The sequence below is a fragment of the Zootoca vivipara genome, chromosome 6 (genome assembly GCF_965207765.1).
Source record: "Zootoca vivipara chromosome 6, rZooViv2.hap1.1, whole genome shotgun sequence".
Classification (NCBI taxonomy): Eukaryota; Metazoa; Chordata; class Lepidosauria; order Squamata; family Lacertidae; genus Zootoca; species Zootoca vivipara.
Window position 1 is genome coordinate 90953341 of NC_142589.1, and position 18035 is coordinate 90971375.

Genomic DNA, 18035 nt, shown 5'->3' on the forward strand with positions numbered 1-18035 from the left:
GCTTGACCGTTGGACCCACTCTTGGTCTCTGCTTGCTGGAGTCTGTCTTCGCATGCAGGGGAAGCCCCTAGCTCACCCAGGGTTTGAGACCCATCAGCTCCCCTCGCCTGTTCCTGGTGTGCAGCCGCTGTTGCGTGTTGACAGCTGCTAGGAGCTGCAGGTGAGAGCAGGGACCAAAGAAGGACAAAGTACCCCAGGAGAGGTACTTCCCTTCCTCTCCCCTAACACCCCATATCATATGAAGGTGATTTATGCAGCTGCCTCCTCCAGCCCCGCCCCACCAGCCGACTCCCGCCCTTTGCCCTTGCAGCCGCAGCATTCTTTAAAACCAAGGCCTCTTGGAGAAACTCCATTTCCCGGCATGCCCTTCCGGAAGCCCCGCCCACTTACATCCGGCCTTCCCTCCGACTCGCCTTCCCTTTTCCGCGGCGGCGAGAGCGAAAGGGCGGCGCGCGCGAGGGAGGGCAGAGGGGCGTGGCTTTCGGAGCGGCAGCCGCGCGGACCAATGGCGGAGCCGCTTCCGCCTCTGGCAAGCCAATAGACGCCGGCGAAGGGCGTGGCCTCACTGTGGGAAGGGGGCCGGGGAGGCGGCGGCGGCCGGAGGGGGGCGAGAAGTTGCTGAGGAGGCGCCTGGAGGGCGAAGATGGTAGGTGGGCGGCCGCCCGCCCCGCGCAGGCCCCTCCCCCGGGGGAAGGAGGCCCCCCGACGGGTGGGGGGGCCTCATTGGGAGGCTGGGCGGAGGGGGGCTCATTGAGGGGGGGAAGGGAGGCTCAATTGGGTGGGGGGTCCCATTGGGGGAGGTGGGGCAGGGGGCTCTGGAAAGGGGCCTGGGGGTGGTGATTATTATTATTTCGGGGGGGGGGTCCTGTGCACAGGCTTGCAAGGGGGGAGGCCTGGATCTCGGTTTTTTTGGGGGGGAGGATGTGCTTTTAGGGGGCAGCACAGAGGATAAGGGGGTCCAGTGAGGCTGGTGGGGTTGGGGGTGCTGTGCATTACGAACTGGTGGCGACGTGGGGCTAAGCGGGGGGGGGGGCTCATCCGTGGGGTGGGGAGGCAGGCTGGGGTCTGGTGTGCTTTCAGGTCGGCGGCGGAGGGGGGAGCCTGATGAAGAAAAGAGGGGGCCATGGGGGTGGTCCTTGTTTATTCCTCCAACCCCCACCCCCACCCTCCAGTGAATGGGGGAGCTGTTTGAAAGCTTTATGGGGCTTCTCCCCCCCCCTCCAGTTCCATCCCCCTTCCATCAGATAGGGGCTTTCTTACGACTGGCGCAGTGGGGGGGAGAGAAGCACCCCTGTTGGGTTGTTGTGTGAACAAAGCTGGGGTGGGGGTTAGGGGGTGTCTTAGTGAGCTTATAGGGCTGGAGGTGCAATTTCTTGGGGGGGGCTCCCCTCTGGACAGGAGAAGCATCCATCGGTGAGGCTGGGGTGACTAGGGAAGACCCCTGACCTGCATGTGGGGTGTCTGGAAAATGTTGATTTTGGGGGTTGCTCTCGGAAAAGTTCAGGCTTTGCTGTCGGCATGGGGGGAACACGGGGGTTCGGGGCGACCGTTGAGTAGGTTTCCTGATGGGGGTGTTGGCTTTGGTCAGGGAGCAAGCTTTGTTGCGGGGGGGGGGTGGTTCGTTCCAGGCGTTTTATGCAATTCTCCATGCTTCCACCTCACAACATCCCTGAAAGGTAGGCTAGGTTGAGAGAGGCAGCAGCTGGCCGCAAAGTCGCCTCAGTGAGCTTTGTGTTGCTGAGCGGGGATTTGAACCCCGGTCTCTGCCAGGCTGTAGCCTGATCCCCAAACTGTTGTGCCACACTTTTTTTGTTGGTCTGGACGGTTTCTGTGCATCCCCCTTGGGCAGCAAGAATGTGCCTCTGGGAGAGGTTAGCGGATTCTGCTTTGGGGTGAGACGGCTACCTTTGATCCAGCAAAATGCCTGTTTTAGGGGTGTTTATAGGTTGTGGTGGGGCCTGCCTAGATCATAGAAGAAATCACAGAATCGTAGAGTTGGAAGGGACCCTGAAGACCATCTAGTCCAGTCCCCTTGCAATGCAAGAATTTGCAGCTATCCCTGACAGGAATCGAACCTTGGCGTTTTTAGCACTGCACTCTAACCAACTTAGCTACCCAGCGGATTGCAGATGTGGCAATTTGAGTCTAGGGCTTTGTATAAGGCAGTTTCCAATTTTGAATTGACTATATTTGGAACCATGAGGACTAGTAACTTACTTTTTAGGGGCAACACACGTGCACACACATACATATTATTATTATTATTATTATTATTATTATTATTAATACATTGCTAAAATTAAGGGTTTTTTCAGGAGGTGAGTGATCAAGTTTCTAGTCCTTAATGGCTACGAAGGGTGAGGCAGCTTCCTGTGTTTGTGGCACACTGAATGGAGCTTGATGAGAACGGGAGACCAGCAAGAGACAAGCAAAGGGGGAGCCTCCGCCCCAAAAGATGCTTGCTACTTAAAAGCCTGTCTGTGGTTTCACTTTCCTTTCTGTTTTGCTTAATTCCAGGCTGATTTTCTGAAAGGGTTGCCTGTCTACAATAAAAGCAATTTCAGCCGTTTCCACGCAGATTCTGTATGTAAAGCATCGGTGAGTACCTACTCTTAGCTTGAGATCCAACAAGGAGTGGCACTCAGGGTCCTTTTGGAGAGTCTTCTTGAGGGTTGAGGGTCCTGGTTATTTCAGGTTGGGGGGGGGGGATGAACCCAGAATTGAGCTTCCACTAAGATACTCCATCTGTGCACGATTTTATAGAATCGTAGTATTGTCAAGTTGGAAGGGATCCTGTAGGTCATCCAGTCCAACCCCCTGCAGTGCAGGAATCTCAACTAAATCATGCATGACAATTGACCATCCAACCTTCGATTAGAAACCCCGAGGAATTAGAGTCCCCCACCTCCCGAGGGAGTCAGTTCCACTGGTGAACAGCTCTTGCCATCAGAAATTTCTTCCTAATGTTTAATCGGAATCTCCTTTGTTGCAACTTGAATCCATTGGTTTGGGTCCTCCCCTCTAACGCAGCAGAAAACAAGCTTGCTCTGTCGTTTGTGTGGTAGTACTTTAGATATTTCAAGGAACTGTTAGTGAGCACTCTTTGGCTTGGGTCTGTCAACCGGCTACAAAAGCACCTAACAGTTACCTCTTCCGACCCACATTTTACTAGCTTCTCTGCAAGGATATCATGGCGGACTTTGTCAAAAGCCTTACTGAAATCAAGATACTGTATACTATGTCCACAGCATTCCCCTGATCCACCAAGCTTGTCACACTCTCTCTCTCTCTCTCTCTCTCTCTCTCTCTCTCTCTCTCTCTCTCTATATATATATATATATATATATATATGAGAGATTTGTCTGGCATGACTTGTTTTTGAGAAACCTTTGCCGCGTCTTAGTAATCACAGCATCCTTTTCGAAGCACTTGCAGACGGACTGTTGAATTACAGTAATACCTTTCCCAGTACAGTATTAACAAGTCAGTAGTTTCCTGGGTTTTTGAAGAGAGACAACATTTCTCTGCAGGAACCTCACCTGTTTTCCATGAATTTGCAAAGGTTCTAGACAGAGGCTCTGAGTTTGCACCCGCAAGATCCTTGAAATCATTTAAAGTCTCTGGGTGTTTCCTTATCACCTCCTTTCCTATTTTGAGCTGCAGCTCCCTCCTTACGTCATTTATTCTGTTATCACCAGGTTAGGCACTGCTTTCCTTTTGGGTGAAGGCAGAGGCAAAATAATGGATTATAAATTAATGGATTATGCTATCTGTCTGTAGGAATTGGGTGGCGGGGGGAACAAAAATGGAATATCATAAGCAGGTTGCCTTTTAAAAAAAAAAAGCAGCAAGATACAAATGGCTTTCAAATCTACAACCGTGTTCTCAGAAATTACGGGAAGAGTCTGACCTCACAGTTCATCTGGGCCTTCATGTTTATGTGTGCACTGAGTGTGCATCGGCTTAATATTTTAAGAATGCAGAAACTTGGGCCCTGTCCTGTTTTCCTGTTGGAATTAGCTGTTTATTCAGAACCACGAGGACTAGCATCTTAGTTTATTTTTAAAGAAAGGACCGTAATCCAGCGGTTTACCTGCGTTGCCTGCAGAAAATTCCAGATTGAGCATCTCTAGGTATGTCTGGGAAGGATTCCCTGTCCGAAACCCTGGAGAGATGCTGCCAGTCGGTGTAGACAATACCAGACTACATGGACCTCAGTGGTCTGACTGCATATAAGACATCTTCGAAAAAGAGCCCAAGGAACCATAGCTGAGTAAAACTTATTAATATCCGTCAAAACGCCAATTACAAAGCTCTTAGTCATTTTCCCTCGACACGGATGAAACGTAAAATTTTAATTTCCAAAACTGCTTTCGGTCTTCTCTTCCATCTCTGTTATGCCACACTTTATATATATATATATCATTTTTATTGGTTTTACATAATTTTCTACATTTTAACTTTGACCATTTCAAACATTGAAATAAAAGGTTCTTTTGAACCTTCAGACCTCCTTCCCTCCCTCCACAATAATAATAATAATTTATTTATCCCCAGCCACTCTGGGCGGCTTCCAACAAAATACTAAAATACAATGGTCTGTTAAACATTAAAAGCTTCCCTAAACAGGGCTGCCTTCAGACGGGTTCCATGCATTCCATATTTAAGATAAAGGTTGTCTGCATCTTTTACCGCCATCCATCTGTTATATGTCCATAGTTAGTTCCACATTACAAGTGTCATTACATCCCTGCCAATGATTTTAACTGTTTACAGTGGTCTTTTAAATAAATTAAGAATTTACTCCAGTCTCTTGGAAATACTTGATCTTCCTGGTTTCTGATCTTCCCCGTCAACTTCGCCATCTCCTCATACCCCATCCGTTTCGCCTGCCATTCTTCTTTTGTTGGTACTTCTCCTTCTTTCCATCTCTGGGTAGAAGCATTCTCCTGTTACTCCACACTTTTGACCTTTCTGCTTTCAAGGGTAAAACTTTTAATTTTCCCTTCCCTTTTTCATTCCTCCATTGAGCAGCTCTCCTTCCTTGGAGGTTTCTAAGCAGTGGCTGGATGGCCATCTGTCCTGGATGCTTTAGCTGAGATTCCCTGCATTGCAGGGGGTTGGACTAGATGACCCTTGGGGGGACCCTTCCAACTCCACAATCCTGTGATTCTATGAAAGAGAAAAGCATGGCACAGTGTTATTTCGCCCCACTTGTGTGGAACACTGTCAGGACTGCTCTGAATTGAACCTAATCGGATGCCAGCATTTCCTGGTTTGCCTGCGGACTTTGACGAGGAAGACATGTTGCAAAGCTTACAGTCTTGGCGAGACCGTCTCTTTCCCAGAGCACAGACCTGCAGCCTCTTGAGATCCGCTTGCCTGTAAGCAGCGGCGTGATCCCTGTCGGTAAAAACCCTGGCGTTTTCCTGCTGGATTAGTAGAAGGAGCGACTACAGGAAGGCGTCTAGGAGAAACATATCCTAGAAAAGTACAGCTTTCAAGCTGTCTGCAAGCTTCTGTCACCCTGGAGAAACAGGCCTGTGTGGTTTTTAGTGGGAAAGTGGGGTGAAATCTTTGAAAATCAGAAGCAAAGTAAATAAGCCTGTCGTCAGAAAATGTGTTGATGAAACTTCAGTCTATCCTTCCTGCAAGGATTAAAAAAACCCTTCAGTAGCACCTTAAAGACCAACTAAGTTTTTATTTTGGTATGAGCTTTCGTGTGCATGCATACTTCCTCAGATACTCTTGAAACAGAAGCGTCAGACCCTTATGTATATTCAGAGGGTGGTGGGGGTGGGTGGGAATGGGTGATGGGCTGATGGGAGTGGTAAACCTGTAGATGGCTGTTAACGACTGCTGATGACTGCAATTGGTCCTGCGGGGGAAAAGCAAGGGCTGAGGCGCTAAAGAAAGCTTGATCATGCATAATGAGATAAGAATCCAATGTCTTTGTTCATCCCAGGTGGCTCCATGGTTTTAAGCTTGGTAATGAGTTCCAATTCAGCAACTTCTCTTTCCAGTCTGTTCCTGAAATTTCTCTGTAATAAAACAGCTGCTTTGAGATCTTGTATAGAATGTCCTGGGAGATTGAAGTGTTCTCCTACTGGTTTCTCTGTCTTGTGGTTCCTGATGTCAGATTTAAGTCCATTTATCCTTTGGCGTAGGGTTTGGCCTGTTTGTCCAATATAGAGAGCTGAAGGGCACTGTTGGCATTTGATGGCATACACAATGCAAGGATTCTGCAAGGATTCATGAGATGTGGTTTTTGAGCTCTGACTTAGTAGCATGCAACCCCAGCTGCTGCCAGCTTTCGCAGAATTATGTGATTAATTTGTCCAATTTTATACCACTTGGGATAGTAACGCTGGTTATGTTATTGTTAATATCTGGTTGCTTATCATATCTGACTCCCATTTTTTAATTATGGTAACCAACTGTTTTTATCTCTTGCCAATTAATTTTTAACGACTTTCCACATTTTTAACAAATCCCTAACACATTTTATACGACTGTTTCCAAAAGGAAAGACTTCCTGCCCCCTTCCTAGATGTGTTCAGAATTACCCCTTATTGCTGCTTATAATTCCATAGTGATCGCTAATTAGCATTCCATTTCCCCCATTTGCTAACTCCTCCTCGTACGTTAGTTAACATTCCCCATATTGTTAAGTGAGGATTACTCCCCCATTTATCGACCCGCATTAAACCATTAATTACCATTTCTGAAATTCAACAGCTGGTATCGACTGGTAGCTTAAGATGAATTTAAAATGTTGTAATGCTCGTGATATTGAACAACTAACTTATTTGGATTGCTGACGTTTTGAAACAAGTCTGTCCTGGTTTTCTTTTCCTGCTTTTTTTTTTTTGCTGTCATGCAACGAGGCTCCTTTGGAGAAAGGAGAAGGCAAACTAAAGCAATAATAGCAACGTGAGGATCGTATCCTGCACTAGCCATATTCAGGAGTAAACCTATTGGAATTAAGGAGTGTGGCTAACTTGGGCCTGTCGATTTCAAGTTAGGTCTTCCCTAACTAGAGCTTGGTTACAGCCTTGATTTTGGGATCTTTGGACTTAGAATAATAACAATGATATTATTATTATTATTATTATTATTATTATTATTATTATTATTATTATTGCCCCACCCACCTGGCTGAGTTTCCCCACCCACTCTGGGTGGCTCCCAACAGAATATTAAAAACATGATAAAATGTCAGACATTAAAAATTGAAGGGCTGCCTTCAGATGTCTTCTAAAAGTCAGATAGTTGTTTATTTCCTTGACATCTGATGGGAGGGTGTTCCACAGGGCAGGCACCATCACCGAGAAGGCCCTCTGCCTGGTTCCCTGTAACCTCACTTCTCGCAGGGAGGGAACCACCAGAAGGCCCTCAGAGCTGGACCTCAGTGTCCAGGCTGGACGATGGGGATGGAGACGCTCCTCCAGTCTACTGGGGAATTTAGGGCTTTCAAGGTCAGCACCGACACATTGAATTGTGCCCGGAAACGTACTGGGAGCCAATGTAGGGCTTTCAGGACCGGTGTTATATGGTCTCGGCGGCCGCTCCCAGTCACCAGTCTAGCTGCGACATTCTAGATTAGTTGTAGTTTCTGGGTCACCTTCAAAGGTAGCCCCACGTAGAGCGCATGGCAGTAGTCCAAGCAGGAGATAACCAGAGCATGCACCACTCTGGCGAGACGGTCTGTGAGCAGGTAGGGTCTCAGCCTGCGTACCAGATGGAGCTGATAAACAGCTGCCCTGGACACAGAATTGACCTGCGCCTCCATGGACAGCTGTGAGTCCAAAATGACTCCCAGGCTGCGCACCTGGTCCTTCAGGGGCACAGTCACCCCAGGGACCTTTTATTTTTTAATCTCTAAGCTCTTTGCGAGCAGAGGTTTCCTTGTAGTTTTATTTTTACCCGTGTAGACAAGTAACTTCAAGAAGAACCAAGTTACAGGGACCATGTGGGCAATCGGCAAGATGATGGTTGAACTGCAAATCTCTCTCTCATGCAACAAAATCTCATTCTCTCTCTCCTTTTTCAATTTACAGAACAGAAGGCCATCAGTATATCTCCCTACGCGGGAATATCCGTCAGAACAAAGTAAGCACTGGCTTTCTCTCCTCCTCTTTTCTTGAGCTCTCCACTTGGGAAATATCTGTGGCCCTCCGGAACTTGCCAGGCTCCCCTCTCCCACCATCGCCCTTGACCATTGGTCATGCTGGCCGCCGGGGTTGCTGAGAGATGGGGTCCAGGAACTTCTGCAGGGACACAGGCAGTGTAAAAGAGAATGCGGCAATGCAGTTTTTGCAGGGGGTTTTGGGAAATCTTGAGAAGGCTGCGAGTCCTTGCCTCGCCGCTCCATCACCTGAGATCACCAGCAGAAATGCCGCCGGTCGTTTCCCCCGAGCAGGTGAGGCTCACTTGGCTATAAGAAATTGAGCCTTTAGCATCGTTGGTCCACTATGGAACTCTCTGCCACTCAAGGTCTGGGGGGCAGCTTCTCAGCCAGCACCTGCTGTAAACTTTCCATTTTGGTTAGCCTTATGCAGGCAGCAAAGAATATCTTTCCGCAATAGTTACCTGACCTTAACTGTCTGCATGGCTTTTTTAAATGTGGTTTATTGTCGCAAGCAGATTGTGAATAATAGCAGCATATATAAATGTCTTTATAGATAGATTTAAAAAACTGCACACCCCTCCCCATATCTTCTTCTTTGGCGATCCCTCATAGCCAAGTAAGGTTGTCTTCCATGAACACAGTTTTGACAGTGAGTCCGTAAGTGACTGTGGAGGCCAATTCTGGATCCACACGTCCTTCCACAGTGGGGACATAGGTTTCCGGGCAGGAGTTGATCACAGTGAGAGTTTGCCAAGCGTGCCTTCCTCTTAGCTCGTTTCTCCCTTTCATCCTGAGTTCGAGTGTCTTCAAACACCCATGACACCTTTGGTAAAGGCTGTTCTCCAATTGGAGCGCTCACAGGCCAGTGTTCCCCAATTGTCAGTGTTTATACTGCATTTTATTTTAAAATTTGCCTTGAGAGAGTCTTTAAGCCTATTTTGTTTTCCACCATCATTACCCTTACCATTTTTAAGTTCGGAATAGAGGAGTTGCTTTGGAAGACGATAATCAGGCATTCGAACAACATGACCAGTCCAACGAAGTTGATGTTGAAGACTCATTGCTTCAACGCTGGTGATCTTTGCTTCTTCCAGTACACTGGCACTAGTTCACCTGCCTTCCCAAGAGATGTGCAAAACTATATGGCCATTTAAAACAAAGAAATCTTTAACTTATTGTGATAATATCCTTTCTCTCTCTCCCCCCCCCCCCCCGGCTCTCTCTTCCAACAGTTATAGTAACAGAAAAGACGAACATACTTTTGCGTTACCTACATCAGCAGTGGGACAAAAAGGTATGGAACGTGCTCTGCTAGCAATTTGCACAATCTTGTCCAATTTCAAAAGCATCTCCCGGCAAGGGAGGGAGGCCTTCAAAGTTTCTTTCATGTCCCCTGCAAGGTGGGTGGTAGGAAAAGGCTACAGAGCCTCTTTTCGAATGCTGGCAGCTGCCTACCTTTACAACCCCCTGGCCTTATGCTCCGGGACCACATCTGTTCTGTTTGGGGCTCTTGCTAAAGCTGCCCTTCTTTCCATAAGCCTTATGAGAGCTTTATTCCTGTTGGTTCTGAATTGATTTCTATATGTGGGCTGTCGTTTTCTCTGCTCTCTTTATATTACAATTCTTTTTGTACATACTGTTGTTTTAAAAGCGATTGATTTTATATATATATATATACAGTGGTACCTCAGAAGTCAAACGGAATCCGTTCCAAAAAGCCATTCGACTTCTGAAAACATTTGAAAAGCAAGGCGCGGCTTCTGATTGGCTGCAGGAAGCTCCTGCAGCCAATCGGAAGCCCCGTCGGATGTTCGGCTTCCGAAAAACGTTAAAAAACCGGAACACTCACTTCCAGGTTTGCTGCGTTTGGGAGCCAAAACGTTTGACTCAGAAGGTGTTCGGGATCCAAGGTCCGACTGTATATATAAACATTTTAATTGTTATATTGCAAAGTGCTCTGGAAAGCTCTCCGTAAAAAAAAAAATGATGATAATAATCATGAATTATGCACCTAAGCCCCCAAACACACACACAACCCTTTGAAATTGTATCCAGCTGTGTTACACCCAGAGTAGACCCACTGAAACCAACAGACCTACAGTCTATTGTGTCCATTCATTTCGGTGGGTCTGCCTGTAACGTTTGCCGCCTGTCGAAGCAAACGGCCCCCTCCTGGTTCATTTCTTTGGGTTGACCCCTAAAGACGTTGGAGGCACCTGCCTCCCCCCTGAAAATAAGCGCTTTGACCATTGTAACTTCCCAAGTTTTACGGCCGCTTTGCCATTCGTGCTTGTGGGGGAATTGCCTCATTCCTTTCCTTCGGGGACGAAAAGTTGCGTATGGATCACTCCGAACCCGAACAGCGATAAATCTCACCCGCCCTCCCTGGTTTCTCTCACCCACCTTCCATCTCTCTCCTCTGCTTGCTCCCATTAGAATGCAGCGAAGAAAAGAGACCCCGAACAGGTGGAAATAGAAGGCGAGAATTCAGCCCCACCCCGAAAAATCGCCCGGACGGACAGCCAGGATATGAATGAGGACACTTAAAAACTAAAACAAACTCTTTTTTTTTTTTTTGCTTGTCTTCTGTGTTAAAATATACAGGGGCTTCCTGTGTGGTTTTTTTTTGGTGGTGTGGGGGGAGTGTCTGTCGACAACGTATTCACACCAACACACACATTTCCATGAGCAGGTTGCCTTTTTTCCTTCTCCTGGTCCACCCTTCACTATGCAGCCACTTCAGACTTGTAGCAGCCAATGTATTTATTTCTGTTTAATTTGTGTGTGTGTTGGAGAAAGCAGCAGGGGTGAAAGAGGCATGGCCGGGGGGGGGGGGTGTCCAGGGGGCGGGGGAGCGAGAGAGAGGTGTCTCTTCTTCCATTTTTTTCCTCCATTATTATTTATGCGCTCTCTCGCTCTCCCCCCTCCCTCCCTCCGCCCCCCCCCCCCGGTTGGAACAAGTCGGGAAAACAAAATGATGTTTGAACTGTGATCGATTCCTTTTTTGTTTGGGGGGAAAAGGCAAAAAAAAGGACGCACCCCCCCAATACACTTTTGCGGCTAATCTCTCTCCCCTCCAAAAGAAACCCCAATATCTTTGTACTAACGTGAACTGTATCCGAGCTCATGCTGAACCCCCCCCCCGACTTTTTTTGTGGAATCAGACTTTCCATCTGTACAATTACTGGTGTGCATAAAAGAGGGGGGGGTTCAAATTCTTCCTTTGCACCTCCTAATCTAAGTGTGATCTGAGATGAGGAGGCCATATTCTGACCTCCCTCTCCCCTTCATTTTGATGTTTTCGTTTTCTGAAAAAGATTTTTTTTAAATAAAATAAAAAACCTTGACGGTCCTTCTTTGATGGATACTCTTCAACAGACATGTTGTGTCCTCTTTAGCTGATAACTGCTGTATTGGTTTCATTTTTGTTAAAAAAAAACACCCATCTTTCTGTTCTGGGGAGTTTCGTTAGCATGTCAGCCGTAGATTGTAAAGAGGAAAGGAAAACATGTCTGCTTGCCACCGACCCCTTTCTCCCTCCATCCCCTGCCCCCCGCATCTCTCTCTCTCAGATCACTCTATGAATGGACCAGTTCTGTGCAACTTCTGCAGTAGAATAAAGAAGGATCTTTCTCACCGCTTTGGCTGGGTTTATTTTGGGGTTTTGCGCCGTGAGCTCTGCCGGGTTGACTCCCGATTTAGCAGCAAACCCGTTGAACTGAACAGACCCGAGTTAAGTAAAAGCCGTCCTTTTCAACGGTTGCTGTATCATACAGAGTTGCATGGGACCCCCAAGGGCCCTCCTGGAGTGCAGGAACCACAGCCATGGAATCTAACCCAACAGTTCCGCTAGACTTTTAGCTGTGCAATGGGACTTTTCCTCCCAGGCACCCCATAAATCTTCTCCAGGTTGGGAAACCCCCCCCCCCGGGACTTAGATTTAGAGGTCATGCGGGAAAGAGGAGGCCATGTGGAGTAGGGCTGGGCGATACCCGGTTTTCGACTTTGTGCTACGTCACCAGCTAAATGTCACGATATACCAATATATCCCAATGTCTGGTACAGTGGTACCTTGGCACTCAAACGGCTTGGTTTCCAAACACCGAAAACCCAGAAGTCAATCTTCCAGTTTTCGAACGTTTTTCGGAAGCCGGGCGTCCGATGCTACTCTCAGCTATTGTTTCCGGGGCCCCTACACCAATCAGAAGTTGTGTCTTGGTTTTTGAACATTTTGGAAGTCAAACGGACTTCCGGAACGCATTAAGTTTGGCACTTTTGTTTTTGCTACTTCTTTTGCGTTTTTTGTTTTTGAGGCTTTTTCGGTTCATTTCTTTTTGTAACACTGTGGAACCCAGTTCAGCTACTGACTGATTGTGTGATTGCGGAAATGGATAAATGCCCCTCATCTAAACAATGACTATCATCAGTGCAAGTAAGAAATATATTTATTTTTTAATTTTTATCATCATCTATACTATTTATTTTATAGTACAGTACATTATTATTGCTTTCATTTTATGGATCAATGGTCTCTTTAAATTGCCATTTTAGGGGTTGTTTTTAAAAGTCTGGAACGGATTAATCCATTTTTTCATTACTTTCTATGGGAAAGCGCGCCTTGGTTTCGGAACGCTTGTGTTTTGGAAGGAACTTCTGGTTAAGTTTGAGAACCAAGGTACCACTGTAAAAGGATGGAGCTATGTCGAGGTGTTGGCTGGCTTCACGGTTTCCCCCACAATTGTGATTTTGGTATAGCGCAAACGCATACGTCGCGATACGGGTGAAACTCGGAAAATTAGAATATCGTCGAAAAGTGCATTTATTTCAGTAACGCAACTTAAAAGGTGAAACCAATATATGAGATAGATGCATGACATGCAAAGCAAGATATGTCAAGCCTTTATTGGTTGTAATTGTAATTATTTGTCGTTAGGCGGGTCAATTATAAATGGAATGTAATTGATGAAATGTAATAGCGATGTTTATTATGGTATGATTGTAAATATTTGTTTTACTACTGTGGAATTTCCAAAAGAAAGCATTTGTAAAAAACAATAATAATAAGTTGCATTACTGAAATTAATGCATTTTTCGACGATATTCTAATTTTCCGAGTTTCACCTGTACTTAAAATACATATATGAAATAAAGATGAGCTCGATTGCTTGCCATTTGCTGTTGAGTCATTGCATGTGTGAAATGGCTGCGAAAAAACATGATAAAAAGTTGGGCTTGGGCTGTTTGTTTCAAATCGAGACACCCCACCCCAACCCCCATTTGATTCTTAAAACTGCTTTCAAATCCAAGAGTTTGGGAGAAGGGAGCCTGTGTATCTTCTAGCTACGGGGAAGGGATCGTTTGCGAGGTGCGTGCAATAATTCCTCCCCGGGGTCTTGCTCCCCTCTTGTTGAAATATATCTTTTTTATTGCATTTCTGCTGATATTACAAAAATATGACAAAAAAAATAACTTAAAAGAAATTGAAAACCCGCCCCCACGCGCTTTTTTTGTTTTGTTTCCTTCCTTTGTCCGAGACACCAAAAATAAATTAAAACGCAGCAAGTTAATAAATAATATTAGTAGGACTCCCCTTTTTCCTGTCCCCCTCCGACGACAACCACAAACTTCTTCCGGACAGTTCATTGCTTGGAAGAGTAAGACATTTAAACAGGTGCTTGTATAAATTGCTCGCAGGAATCGGTGTTCGGGCTTAGCCATGGGTCGGGGGGCTGTTGGGTTGGTAGGAGGGTCTACGAACTCTGCATTCTCATTACCACCTCCCTGTTACCGTCAAGGATCCCTGTTGCATCCGAGAGGCATTTCACCAAATCCCCCCCCCCCCGGGCCGGGTTTGAAGCTTTGGTAGGCTGACATCATGAAGGTCGATGAATTAGTGGGCCACCGTCGAAGCACCTTCCACGATAAAGGCAATGAGAAGGCAGCGTCTATAACCTGTTGCAATAACCTCTTTTTCTACAGTGGGTTAAGAGCTCGTCCACTTTGGCTAAATTGTGTCCTGCTCTCGGGGGGGGGGGCGCAAGGATGGGGTTAAGGTGCCTGCAATCCACCTGGCGAATGGACCCTTCCTCGACTCGTAGCTGGACCCTCGTCCCACTGCCTTGGCAGGGGGTGTCAAGAACCCCGTGCGTCCCCCCCCCAAGGACCGGGTCAACCTCCCAGCCTTTTCTCGCGCTGACGCAGAATCGGCAAGGTTCTTCGTCACCCATCCCCACCTGCCAACATCGCATTATTGCTGTTACCGAAAAGAGGAAAAAAGCCCGTTGCAAAAGATAATAATAACATAAGCGCATCCGCCGTGGAAGAACGATATAAGCAAATGCAGTCCATTCTTTCGCCGGGAGGAAATGTCGGCCACGACTGATCTTTTTGCTCGCAGTTGTAGACGTGGCTACTGCTCTTCCGTGCCTGGCCACCCCAAAGGGTTGGCGACGGAAGCGGCCGCCGTGTCCTTAAGTTCCTCGCAGCACATGGCTGGTTTCAATGGCTTTTTAGCGGGGGGTGGGAATTGCACTAGTGGCCAATGGTGTGTGTCAAATCCAATAAAGTCGTGGGAAATGCAGCTAGAGATTTGGAGAGCGGGGCGATTTCTTTCCCTTAATTTTTTCTTTCTGCAAAGCGACCCTCCCCGTAAGTCAGGTGGCGAACGGGGAAAAGAAGAAGACAAAAGTTGCCGTTTCCTCGGGATCTGACCTGAGATTCTGTCTCTTGGCTTGCGGCGTAATCCATCTGGGGGCCACAACGGGCGGGAGGGAAAGGTGGCCCCTAACCGCAGCATTTCGCAAGCTGGGAATCGGTGCGTGTGGCGGTAAAGATGCGATTTCAAAACAACCGGAGCAGGGCCTCGCAGGAGAGAACCGTGTACTCTCTAAGCAGCTGCTGTGGGGCCAAAAGGGTTTGGGGCTTTTCCTCCGTAGGACCCCTGCGAAAGAGTTTCGCGACTGTGGGAAAAGAAGGGGGGGCTCGTTGCCCCAAAAGGCTAAAAGTTCTACCGGTGACTACCTCTCTAAGCTACGGTGACCGATTTCCCAGCTTGCCCCAAATTAAAAACGGCAGAATACCTGTAATTAATTGTGAATTTCCCTCCCCCCCTCCCCCAAATCTGGCCTAAACTCTCCCTGCCTCTATCCTATTCAAACAGCAAATTAAGAAAAGGGGCGGCGGCAGTGGGGTAAATTCCATCCTTGGCACAGATACTGCAGACTGAAGTCCTTATTGCAAGAATTTTGTCTTTAAAAAAACAAAAAAGAACGCCCCAGTCTCTTTCACATGTTACGAAGGCGAGGCGATGGCTCCTCAGCCTTTGTTTTCCCTGCCACTGAAAATTACTTTTTTATTTAAAAAAATCATGGATTTTCCAGAACCATCCCTTCTTGCCCCCCCCCACCAGTCTGCTTTTTTACAAGCACCGTCAGGAAAAGCAAAAAGCAAAAGCAAAAAAACCAAAAAACCCTTGTTTTCATTTTGTTTAGTGCAAGATATGTTGACCATGCATGGATGTTGGCTCAAAACAGTGTCTCATCTGCTCCCAACCGCTTCCTGGTACTTCAAATTTCACCTCTGTTCTTCAAGCAGAAAGGGAGGGGCGGGGGCTTGTTCTGTTTTCCTGGGCAGATTTTACCGGCGGGGAGAGGTGAGAGGCAAATAGGAGATTAGGTAAAGGTAAAGGGACCCCTGAACGTTAGTTCCAGTTGCGGATGACTCTGGGGTTGCGATGTTCATCTCACGTTCTTGGCCGAGGGAGCCAGTAAATGGTCATGTGGCCAGCAGGACTAAGCCGCTTCTGGCGAACCAGAGCAGTGCATGGAAATGCCGTTTACCTTCCCGCTGGAGCAGCACCTATTTATCTACTTGCACTTTGATGTGCTTTTGAACTGCTAGGTGGGCAGGAGCAGGGACCGAGCAACGGGAGCTCACCCCGTCGTGGGGAGGATTCGAACTCCCGACCTTCTGATCAGCAAACCCTAGGATCAGTGGTTCAGACCACAGCGCCACCCGCGTCCCTAAATAGGAGATTATTCGTCTCTAATTCAAGATCCCACAAGCGTTTATGATGAGGACTAGTGACATGGCTGGTTTTGCACACATCCTGTTCGGAAATCATCGGAATAAAATTTGGCTAATGCAACGTGAGGCAAAGCTGACGCTACGATTTTGCTCCGAAGGCGGCCTCCTTCCAGATTTTCACACGCAACCTTTGAGGGGAGGTACTTAGAGCAACACCTCCGTTTTAAGGCAGTGATTTACTTTGCCAAATATAATATACTTTTTGCTGTTAGGAGGGAGGTGGGGGAAGGAAACACAGACCCGAGAGATAGCGTTGCCATCATACCTCATGTTGAGCAGAGGGATTTGAGGAGCAAATTTGAGCTAAGGTTTTCCATCCTGTCTAAATCTGCTTCAGGTAGGAAGTAGAGAAGCTGCAAGACTAAGAAGTGAGGGCTCCACAGCCCCTCAAAACACAAAGGGGGGTGGGTTACCTGGAAGGAGGGGATTCCTGCCCTGGCACAATCCGACAGGACTCTTGAGAGTCAAGGCAGACCTTGTTCTCCCCATAGAATTCCCCCGAAACTCACCATTTGTGGGGTCCCCACCCTACACTAAAAGAGGGGGTTGGTTGAGACCCCACAGCTTTTTGCCCACAGAGGGGCGTGGTGGAATGGGGTCATCTCCTCCAAAATGCACCAGGAAGCCTTTCAGAGAGACTGCAGGAACAGCTCTGATAAGGGCAGAAGGGAACTGATGTGCCGCACCCCAAAAAATCTGCGGACACCCCATCAATTTTTTGAGGTTCTTCTGCCTCTGGTGTTCCTGACGTAGACCGTGCCTCAAAAGTGTCGGCCGCCAGCTGCGGCCCAAACCGGGTGCCGAACTTGTCTCATCAGGAACATCAGAGATATTTTGGGGAGGGGCAACTTATCCCCTCTCCTTTTCAGGCCGCGGCCTCAGCAAGCTGCCAAATTGAATCTCCCCCACTCCCCCAAGTGCCACCACCATGGCCAAATGGTGGGCACGTTTGAAGACCTCGCCTGCCCCAAATCTGCTTGAAGAACCACCAGCGACCCAATTCGTCCTTTCTCTCTCGCTCTGCCCTCTCCCTCTCTCTCTCCCCAGCCCTCGCCCGGAGGTGGGGGGGACGGTTAGAGTTTGTGGCCCGGACCCTCTTCCTCCACCACCGTTCGGATTTCCAGTTCCTCGTCTGCCTCATCGTCCACCAGCCCATTGAGGTGCGATCTCTGAGCTGCCGGTTTCTCGTCCGACGAGGTCCCAGGCCGCGGCTGCTGCGAAAGAGGGGCTGCCCCGTTGCCCCCTTCCGACTTGCTGAAGTTGAACAGTTTGCTCGGGTTGAAAGGCTTGGTGGGCGACTGGACCTTCTCGGTGCTGGCCTCCCGCTTGGTCTCTGGGGATTTGAGGAACTTGAAGCTGAGGAAGCCAGGCAGTTTGTTGTCGGTGCTGGTGGGGGACTGCGGGGAGCGGGCCCCCGATGTGCCGCTGCCGCCCCCCGCACCCCCGGACAGGAACTTCCCCTGCAAAGGGATGATTTGCTTCAGTTTCATGACGTTGTTGGTGGCCAGGAGGGAGCTGGGCCTTTTGGGCTTCTCTGAGCCATGGCCCGAGCCCCCCGGGCCCTTCCCTTTGGGCTGGCTCTTCTCGTGGCTGGCCTCGGGGCCCCCTCCGTCTGACTTGCCCTCCTCCCGCCCACTCTCCCGTTCCTTGCGGGCGTGGTATTCGGCGTGGCGCTGGCGTTCCTCCTCCTCTCGCTTGCGGCGCTGCTGCTGCTGGAAGTGGTGCTGGGCCTGCCGCTCGTGTTTCTGCGGAAGGAAAACCACAGAGTAATGTTTCTGGTACTCCTCTCTCTCCCTCCCCTTCCTGCTCAGGCTTCCTC

The 18035-nt window shown here is 48.2% G+C and overlaps 2 protein-coding genes across 4 annotated transcripts in view; one reads left to right on the top strand and one right to left on the bottom strand.

Moving 5' to 3' along the window:
• Positions 1 to 567: 567 nt before the first annotated feature.
• On the top strand, positions 568 to 11769 carry DDA1 (DET1 and DDB1 associated 1). Its single transcript, XM_035121005.3, has 5 exons — positions 568 to 646; positions 2518 to 2598; positions 8061 to 8112; positions 9364 to 9425; positions 10568 to 11769. Exons 1-5 carry the CDS (start codon positions 644 to 646, stop codon positions 10676 to 10678), a joined length of 309 nt encoding a protein of 102 aa, XP_034976896.1. The 5' UTR covers positions 568 to 643; the 3' UTR covers positions 10679 to 11769.
• Positions 11770 to 13528: 1759 nt separating this feature from the next.
• The window catches only part of ANO8 (anoctamin 8), a 46346-nt gene continuing 41839 nt past the window's right edge, over positions 13529 to 18035 (bottom strand). For all 3 annotated transcript variants that reach the window (XM_060275343.2, XM_088673030.1, XM_060275342.2), the window contains one exon: positions 13529 to 17961. In XM_060275343.2, coding sequence (XP_060131326.2) covers positions 17290 to 17961 — 672 coding nt within the window. In that variant the 3' untranslated portion in view covers positions 13529 to 17289. The remainder of the gene's footprint in view (positions 17962 to 18035) is intronic.

Coding starts and splice junctions, on each gene's coding strand:
- DDA1 (XM_035121005.3), top strand. Junction 2,599..8,060: donor ATTCTGTATGTAAAGCATCG/GTGAGTACCTAC, acceptor TTCAATTTACAG/AACAGAAGGCCATCAGTATA. Junction 8,113..9,363: donor GGAATATCCGTCAGAACAAA/GTAAGCACTGGC, acceptor CTCTTCCAACAG/TTATAGTAACAGAAAAGACG.